This window comes from Nansenia antarctica, assembly GCF_963989245.1.
Source record: "Nansenia antarctica genome assembly, chromosome: 4".
In the NCBI taxonomy this organism is placed as follows: Eukaryota; Metazoa; Chordata; class Actinopteri; order Argentiniformes; family Microstomatidae; genus Nansenia; species Nansenia antarctica.
In genome coordinates, this window is record NC_137689.1 from 63,067,840 (window position 1) to 63,076,837 (window position 8,998).

Consider the following 8,998-nt stretch of genomic DNA (forward strand, 5'->3'; position numbering starts at 1 on the left):
GGCAAATAAAACATTCTTTTTTAAATGAAATGTTGTATTGTGGTTCTGTGTTTTATCTGGCCTCCCAGGAGTTTAAGATGCCCCACGACATCCAAGTCAGCAGAGACGGCACAGTGTTCGTAGGAGACGCCGCCACAGACGCTGTGATAAAGTTCTCCTCCGAAAGTAAGTCAAAACTTTAACCTCACACTACTTCAAATATTTAAATTCCAGATTACTCTAATTAGCAGTGTCTACCAAAGCAAGCCTAATTAGACAAACCTTTGAACTATAGAATTAACTGAACTGAAACTAAGGAGTTAATTAAAGGAGGCCGCAATGTCTGGAAGCTTGAGGGATTGTGGGCGTCAATTGTCTTTTTTTCTTCTTCTAAATGCATCATAAAACACGTCCGAAACATGCCCTTTATGGTGCTGAAGACGTCTACAGCATAGGCTGCATCAGGAAGATATCTTAGGGGGGAAAACACCAACATGAGACCATTGTTTTAGGCCACAATAGCCTAAGTGGGTTGCAAGTGGATAGTGGATAGTGAATGGACTGATGTCCTTCTAACATGTCGCTCCAAGGGAGGCTGGTGGAGGTTGAAATCGTAGGACAGGCTAGGCTCATTGTAATGGAATGACAACCACACGTATTTGATTGATACCATTCTCATTCTATTCCATGAATTACAGTGAGCCTGTCCTACGATTTCTGCCTCCACAAGCCTCTCTCCTACAGTAGAGCCAATCACAAGCCTCTCTCCTACAGTAGAGCCAATCACAAGCCTCTCTCCTACAGTAGAGCCAATCACAAGCCTCTCTCCTACAGTAGAGCCAATGAAGAGTTTCACTCCAAAATGCTGTCATGATATAAAAACCCTTACGATACATTTGCTTACATAATAATCCGTATTGAAGTTGTAATCAATCTTGTGTGTGTGGATATGCGTGCGTAAGTAACACGGCCAACAATTTGCAAATGGATATATCCTGGAGCGTTTTGGAATCAATTGAACTGTGAACGAGGTTTCTCATCCGTAGATGAGTGTCATCCTGTTGAGTTCAACATTAACACATTTACATTCTCTCACACCTCTGGACCGCTTCGGTGCACTGTAGGTGCAACGGAATGGAGTGCTTTCCTATTGGTACATTCATGGTTCTATTGGTTCATTCATGGTTCTATTGGTTCATTCATGGTTTTATTGGTTCATTCATGGTTCTATTGGTTCATTCATGGTTCTATTGGTTCTTATCGGTACATTCATGATTCTGTTATTACATTTATGGTTTAATTGGTTACTATTGGTACATTCATGGTTGACTGTCACTGGTCGTGGTGGCGGCAGAGTATCAGTATTCATATACAATGGACACTTTTGGACAGCAACGATCCAACACAATGATTTATAAAAACTTACTTTCAATCATCATAATGTAACTAATAACTATTAAATTAACTACAAAGAAGAATTTGTCTAGACTTAATTATTTTTGTATGCTACTGAATGATGACTCATCCAGACTCTGTCCAAGTCACGGCTGCTCTTGACATTTTTTTCCACCTGTTTTCAGAAGCGGAACATCGCTCTGTGAAAAAAGGTGGAATCGAAGTGCAAGAAATAGAAGGTAATTATATTGTTCTACTTTTCTGTGTTACGACCAAGCCCGGTGGGAATAATCAGTAGTGTGTGTAGTGTATGGATGAATGGAACGCGTGTTGTGGGATGTTGATGTGAACAAAACAAAAAGGAACAAAACCAGAAGCCAACCTGCTGCGGGAGAAGAGACCCCAAATGGCTGATGGCTAATGGCACCATAAAGCCTGTAGGCCACGACCCTCCCAGCCCGCCCACACTGGCTCCCTGAAGCAGATAGGCAGCCGACACAGAAACCAGCTGACACAGAGAGAGAGAGAGTCGGGTCGTCACAGTGTGAACACTGATTGTGTTCTGGTCCATCTGTCCTTACTGCCGGGCTTGGTGCTCAGTTACCAGCAGTGGTGCAGTACGGTGGCCATAGCCCCTACCAGACCACGTTACACTGTTGTTAGACAAGTGCACTACCTCATTCAGAGATTTCCTTTGAAAGTGGCTTTGTCTCATTGACCAAGTTCACTTGAGCTGAAGTAGCATTTGAATGACTTGTCATGTTTCACAGTAAGTGAGCTGATATTTGCTCCATTTTTAGTAATTGTTTAAATGAATAGACTCTTGTCTCTACATTGTTGTAGAGAGGTCTGACAGTCCTACAGACTTTGGTTCTGTACCTCTTAGATTGGTTTCTACACCTGTTTGACACCATTCATAATTTCATTTAATGCATTATAACGAGCCTGTCCTCCGATTTCTGCCTCCCCTTGTCTCAACAGTGAGGCTAATTCCATTAGAAGACATACAAGCAGAATGTGCAGAGTCTCTAGACTGTGTGTGACTCGAGTCTAATACCTTGATATATAGGCTATTAACTTCTGACAGCTATTAAGTCAAGAGTTTATTTCCTCAAGCGCTGTAGTTGGAATAAGTACACTGAGTATTTGTCAGAAGTCCTTTTAATTGAAGTTTCAGATAAGTAATTCTTTCTTGTGAAGTAGACTGATCAATATTTCTCACATTCAATTTATGTTTCTCACATTAAATGAACTTGCTGTCAAGCCACCCACACTAGTTGTATAACAAACTATACTATGCTAATAAGATACTATGTTGTTGTACATGGGTGAATACTCACCCTCTCCCCTCCTCTCCTCTCCCCTCCTCACCTCTCCTCTCCCCTCTCTCCTCTCCTCCTCCCCTCCTCTCCTCTTCTCTCCTCTCCTCTCTCAGAAACTGAGACATTCATCCAAACCAACCTGAAGCCCCTCCACAAGGTGTCTGTGCAGATGTCTGTAGCCAGTCTAGCCAGCCCACAGAAGCCCCCCGAAGCCCCCCAGAAACCCCCCCAGCCCCAGCCCCAGGTCCCCCACCCCCAGGCCCCCCAGCCACTCCAGAGCCACCAACAGGTGGATGAGAAAGAGAAGGTCTGTGAAGGTTCTTCCGCATAGAGAATACATGAGTACACAACGACAGCACTTTCAGTTGCTGCTGCATGGATGTTACTGATAACTCTTGGAACTGATGTTTCTTGTTGTTATTTTCACTCAGGAAAAGGCTGCAGCCAAACAGAGCTCTCAGGGCGTGTCCGCCGGTGTCATCACCACTCTACTCCTCATCCCATTGGTCGTGGTCATCGCTGTAGGTGTTTTCATCCGCTGGAGGAAGACCAGGATGTACGGAGGTACGGAGGCTGAGCCAACATGGCCGCCATGTGACACGACATGGCCTTACAGTAGCCATGAGATGATGAGAGCAAATTGCCCACTATCTTGAGCAAAGGGGGTCAATACATCAATACAAACCCTAACATGTCTGCTCAGTAGAAGCACAGCAGATATCCAACCTGGTATCAGTCATGTGAAATGACTTTGTCATGAACTCATCTCTCAGCGTTGTTGCTTCTGGAGCGGTGTGTCTGAACTCTTATTTCTGATTTCAGATGGTTGTGAGGTGAAACTGGAGCCCAACTCGTCTGGAGGAATCTTGGGAAAGCTTAGAGGTGTGTACACGTGGCTTTGCATATTCCATAATATGATATACTCCATTCCATGGCCACACTGTATACAGATACAATACAGAAACACACAGTCAGCCAGTCAGTCAGTCAGTCAGTCAGTCAGTCATTAACAGTCAGTCAGCCAGCAGGCAGGACCAGTGGAGCGTGCAGCCTGGTGCCAGTATCGATTAGAGAGCCTGATGCCTGACTATGGCCAGCTGACCCCAGGCCACATCTTGGTTCCCAGACCGGGCCAGCTGCCCCCTTCAGACGACAGCCTCCCCGGCTGTCAACAGGCCACAGTGACTGAGGACAGGGACAGGACATTCTATCTTTGCTTTATGTTAATCATCGACGGGTTGTTGGAGGTAGAGACACTTGAGCGCGTCCACTCTGTACACATCATCGGCGGCTGCTAGCGTTGGGCTGAAGGGAAAGGTCAGAGCTCAACCTGCGCTGTCGCAGTGACATTTGCGTCTAAACTCGGTGTGCCTCGATCCGATTGGCCTTGCTGACTTATCTCCTCACCCCACCGTGAGAACACACAGATGGATAATGATCACCGTATGTCATATGTGACTTCAACCCGTAATTTCCCCCATTTACTGGACGGGGCAATTATGGGTTAATTAACCAGGCCTAGACTTGTCCTGAGGGCTAGTTCCTTTGGCTTCAGTGATCTAGGGTAGTGCTAGGGTCTAGTTCTTATGGCTTCAGTGGTCTAGAGTAGTCCTAGGGGCTAGTTCCTATGGCTTCAGTGGTCTAGAGTAGTCCTAGGGGCTAGTTCCTATGGCTTCAGTGGTCTAGAGTCGTCCTAGGGGCTAGTTCCTATGGCTTCAGTGGTCTAGAGTCGTCGTAGGGGCTAGTTCCTATGGGTGGAGTCAGACTCCACTCCTAAAATCACCATCTGTTCAGGTGAAATTGCCACACTGGTCAGGGCAGACCTCTGTGCCCTCAAGCACCCTCCTTACTGACAGGCAGATGGACAGAAGTAAGGTGGAGATAGAGGGATGGACAGATGGCGTGAAGGAGGGGTGAAGGGACAGACAGATGGAGCGATACTCAACCCTACATTCCTCCTTCCTTCCCCTTAGGTAATTTTCCACAGGTAGTCGCAGAGGTCTTTTACTGCTCTGTCTGAGGTAGGAGCATCTATCTAGTCTCATTACTGTAGGAATGATGGCGCCATCTGTTGGTCGACCATTAGCTAAACTATCTTGACAATTCGGGAAGTGAGGTTAACATGGAAATCCTGACATGTCTAACTTAACCCCTGAGATGAAGAGGAATTTGACCTCAAACACTTTGACCCCATCGTTCTGGTAGTGACATTCTAGCGAGCCTTGTCTTTAACCCTTTCAGAGGTGGCAGAAGAATGTGTGTGTGTGTGTGTATGTATATATATAATTGTTTTATTGCCATGCAAGCTAGATGGTGACCCTGGGGCAATTAGGGGTTCGGTGTCTTGCTCAAGGACACCTCGACACGTGGCCAGCCGTGTGTGTGTGTGTGTGTGTGTGTGTGTGTGTATATATATACTGTATATAGTTACTTACGGTACTACTAGAGTCAGCCTCCCTGAGGTGCACCATACAGGAAACCCTGTCCTCGCCCGTGTGTGAGTTGTAGTCACACGTCCCCGGGGGGGAGGGAGGGATGAAGAGTGGACATCGCTGCTGGGCGCCAAGGTTAATCTCACTGTAGCAGTGGGCCAACATTAAAGATGCAGAGCTTCCAGCAGGGGGACATCCCTGAAGGCGCAGCCAGCCTGAGACGATACCACCAATACATGTCAGTTTGTGACCTGCAGGGGAGGCTGCTGGAGGTAGAGATCGGAGGACAGGCCCATTGTGATGCATGGAATGGAATGAGGAATGATATCAAACACGCGTGCTAGATACGATTCCTCAATCCATTAATTATAATGAACCCGTCCTCTGATTTCTAGCCTCCCCTAATGGCCTGTCACACTCCTGTGGACAGGAATGTAGCCTACTCTGGGTGACTTTCAGGAGAGTAGAGGACAGGACAGGATGTGAGAAAGAGAGGATGGGAAAGAAGAGGACAGGAAGGGGACAAGACAGGGCAGGAGAGAGGACAAGAGAGGACAGGACAAGAGGGTCAATTCAAATGTTTTTTGTCTGTTGAGACGAGAACAATGTACAGGTGTAGGGGGGTAGGTAGGTAGGGACAGATGTACAGGTGTAGGGGGGTAGGTATGGACAGATGTACAGGTATAGGGGGGGTAGGTAGGGACAGATGTGCAGGTGTAGGGGGGGTAGGTAGGGACAGATGTACAGGTGTAGGGGGGTAGGTAGGGACAGATGTACAGGTGTAGGGGGGGTAGGTAGGGACAGGTGTACAGATGTAGGGGGTAGGTAGGGACAGATGTACAGGTGTAGGGGGGGTAGGTAGGGACAGATGTACAGGTGTAGGGGGGTAGGTAGGGACAGATGTACAGGTGTAGGGCGTAGGTAGGGACAGATGTACAGGTGTAGGGGGGTAGGTAGGGACAGATGTACAGGTGTAGGGGGGTAGGTAGGGACAGATGTACAGGTGTAGGGGGGTAGGTAGAGACAGATGTACAGGTGTAGGGGGGTAGGTAGGGACAGATGTACAGGTGTAGGGGGGTAGGTATGGACAGATGTACAGGTGTAGGGGGGTAGGTAGGGACAGATGTACAGGTGTAGGGGGGGTAGGTAGGGACAGATGTACAGGTGTAGGGGGGTAGGTAGGGGTAGATTTACAGGTGTAGGGGGGTAGGTAGGGACAGATGTACAGGTGTAGGGGGGTAGGTAGGGACAGATGTACAGGTGTAGGGGGGTAGGTAGGGACAGATGTACAGGTGTAGGGGGGTAGGTAGGGACAGATGTACAGGTGTAGGGGGGTAGGTAGGGACAGATGTACAGGTGTAGGGGGGGTAGGTAGGGACAGATGTACAGGTGTAGGGGGGTAGGTAGGGACAGATGTACAGGTGTAGGGGGGGTAGGTAGGGACAGATGTACAGGTGTAGGGGGTAGGTAGGGACAGATGTACAGGTGTAGGGGGGGTAGGTAGGGACAGATGTACAGGTGTAGGGGGGGTAGGTAGGGACAGATGTACAGGTGTAGGGGGGGTAGGTAGGGGCAGATGTACAGGTGTAGGGGGGTAGGTAGAGACAGATGTACAGGTGTAGGGGCGTAGGTAGGGACAGATGTACAGGTGTAGGGGGGTAGGTAGGGGCAGATGTACAGGTGTAGGGGGGTAGGTAGAGACAGATGTACAGGTGTAGGGGCGTAGGTAGGGACAGATGTACAGGTGTAGGGAGGTAGGTAGGGACAGATGTACAGGTGTAGGGGGGTAGGTAGGGACAGATGTACAGGTGTAGGGGGGGTAGGTAGGGACAGATGTACAGGTGTAGGGGGGTAGGTAGGGACAGATGTACAGGTGTAGGGGGGTAGGTAGGGACGGATGTACAGGTGTAGGGGGGTAGGTAGGGACAGATGTACAGGTGTAGGGGGGTAGGTAGGGACAGATGTACAGGTGTAGGGGGGTAGGTAGGGACAGATGTACAGGTGTAGGGGGGGTAGGTAGGGACAGATGTACAGGTGTAGGGGGGGTAGGTAGGGACAGGTGTACAGGTGTAGGGGGGGGTAGGTAGGGACAGATGTACAGGTGTAGGGGGGTAGGTAGGGACAGATGTACAGGGGTGGGGGGGTAGGTAGGGACAGATGTACAGGTGTAGGGGGGGTAGGTAGGGACAGATGTACAGGTGTACGGGGGTAGGTAGGGACAGGTGTACAGGTGTAGGGGGGTAGGTAGGGACAGGTGTACAGGTGTAGGGGGGGTAGGTAGGGACAGATGTACAGGTGTAGGGGGGGTAGGTAGGGACAGATGTACAGGTATAGGGGGGTAGGTAGGGACAGATGTACAGGTGTAGGGGGGGTAGGTAGGGACAGATGTACAGGTGTAGGGGGGGTAGGTAGGGGCAGATGTACAGGGGTGGGGGGTAGGTAGGGACAGATGTACAGGTGTAGGGGGGTAGGTAGGGACAGATGTACAGGTGTAGGGGGGTAGGTAGGGACAGATGTACAGGGGTGGGGGGGTGGGGGCTCGGGGACTTTGAAGTCAGTAACTGGAGTGTGAAAAGACTGGTTGCCTCTTTGATACAGTTTGATACAGATACAGCTTTTTGAAATGTGCATTAGGTTGACCATCTCTTGACCTCTGCTCTTTGACGTGTACCCTCCCTTCCCTCCCCTCCTCCCCTCCCTCCCCTCCCTCAGGTAAAGCAGCGGGTGGTCTGAACCTGGGGAACTTCTTCGCCAGCCACAAGGGCTACAGCCGGCAGGGCTTCGACCGCCTCAGCACCGAGGGCAGCGACCAGGAGAAGGACGAGGAGGACGCCACCGACTCAGAGAATGAAGAGTACTCCGCCCCGCCCCCTCCCATAGCCTCCTCCTCCTCCTCCTAGGACCCCGACCCCTAGACCGTCCAAACCAACGCCTGCCTCCGACGGCGCCCAGCGACCAACCCTCCGCTGACATAGTAGCCAGGATGTACTTTAATCGTATGTGTAAAACAGTTTTGTGTTGGCTGCCAATCTGTATTATTATTTATTTGTGCGAAAAACTTTCTCCAGTTTCTTTCGACTGTCACTTTCTTTCTTTCAGTTACTGGGACCAGATTATAGGTGAGAGGAACACTGGTAGAAGTCACAGAGGTGTGATGTTATTATAGAGATTTATTATAGGGAGGTAAAGGGGTAGTTATTATTTTTGTAATCATTTTCACTGACGTATAGTACAAAAAAACTCTTCCACATCTTCCTTCATCAAGCAACCAGACAGCATTTTCAAAAATTCATTTCAGGGTTTATTTTTCGGTCCAGAACATTCATTGTCATGGTTGATGACTTTTCTCATACGTTGGTGCCTTTTTCATTGTGTATTTTTGCCTTTCTTCAGCACCTATAATATATTACAAACGTGCCACATTTATTGAACCGAGCTGCTACTTGTGTCACCTGTACTTTGATTTTCATCGTATCGCATTCAAGTGAAAGGAAAAAAAAGATAATTATGATATTACCTTGTATATCTAACGCTGTATTTACCAGATTTTCCAATCAGATGTAAGCTGTGTCTGATATTTATTGTGAAATACTGAGGTTTTATTGCAAGAATACTATTTTCAGTAACAATGTTATTTGTGTAATAAAGTGTCTGCAAAGCATAACCTTCTCCTGTCCTGTTTTTAGAGGAATGGCCTGTCCCTGCTCAGCTTACACAGACAACAATAACACTAAAATAACAATAGTGTTGCTTGCTACTGCAAGCACACTAATGATGTTATGGGAAAAGTGCAATCAGTATTCTTATAAAGAAGTGACCAAATTCCCTTTCACATTGTCCCCATATCACAGTAATAGGATACATTCTTTC

General features: G+C 48.2%; 1 protein-coding gene across 1 annotated transcript in view; it reads left to right on the top strand.

Moving 5' to 3' along the window:
- pam (peptidylglycine alpha-amidating monooxygenase) overlaps positions 1-8,786 on the top strand; it is a 67,865-nt gene extending 59,079 nt beyond the window's left edge. The window contains exons 21-26 of the mRNA XM_080528612.1: positions 69-165; positions 1,560-1,613; positions 2,810-3,003; positions 3,128-3,260; positions 3,519-3,578; positions 7,841-8,786. Coding sequence (XP_080384738.1) covers positions 69-165; positions 1,560-1,613; positions 2,810-3,003; positions 3,128-3,260; positions 3,519-3,578; positions 7,841-8,028 — 726 coding nt within the window. The 3' untranslated portion in view covers positions 8,029-8,786. The remainder of the gene's footprint in view (positions 1-68; positions 166-1,559; positions 1,614-2,809; positions 3,004-3,127; positions 3,261-3,518; positions 3,579-7,840) is intronic.
- Positions 8,787-8,998: the final 212 nt, after the last annotated feature.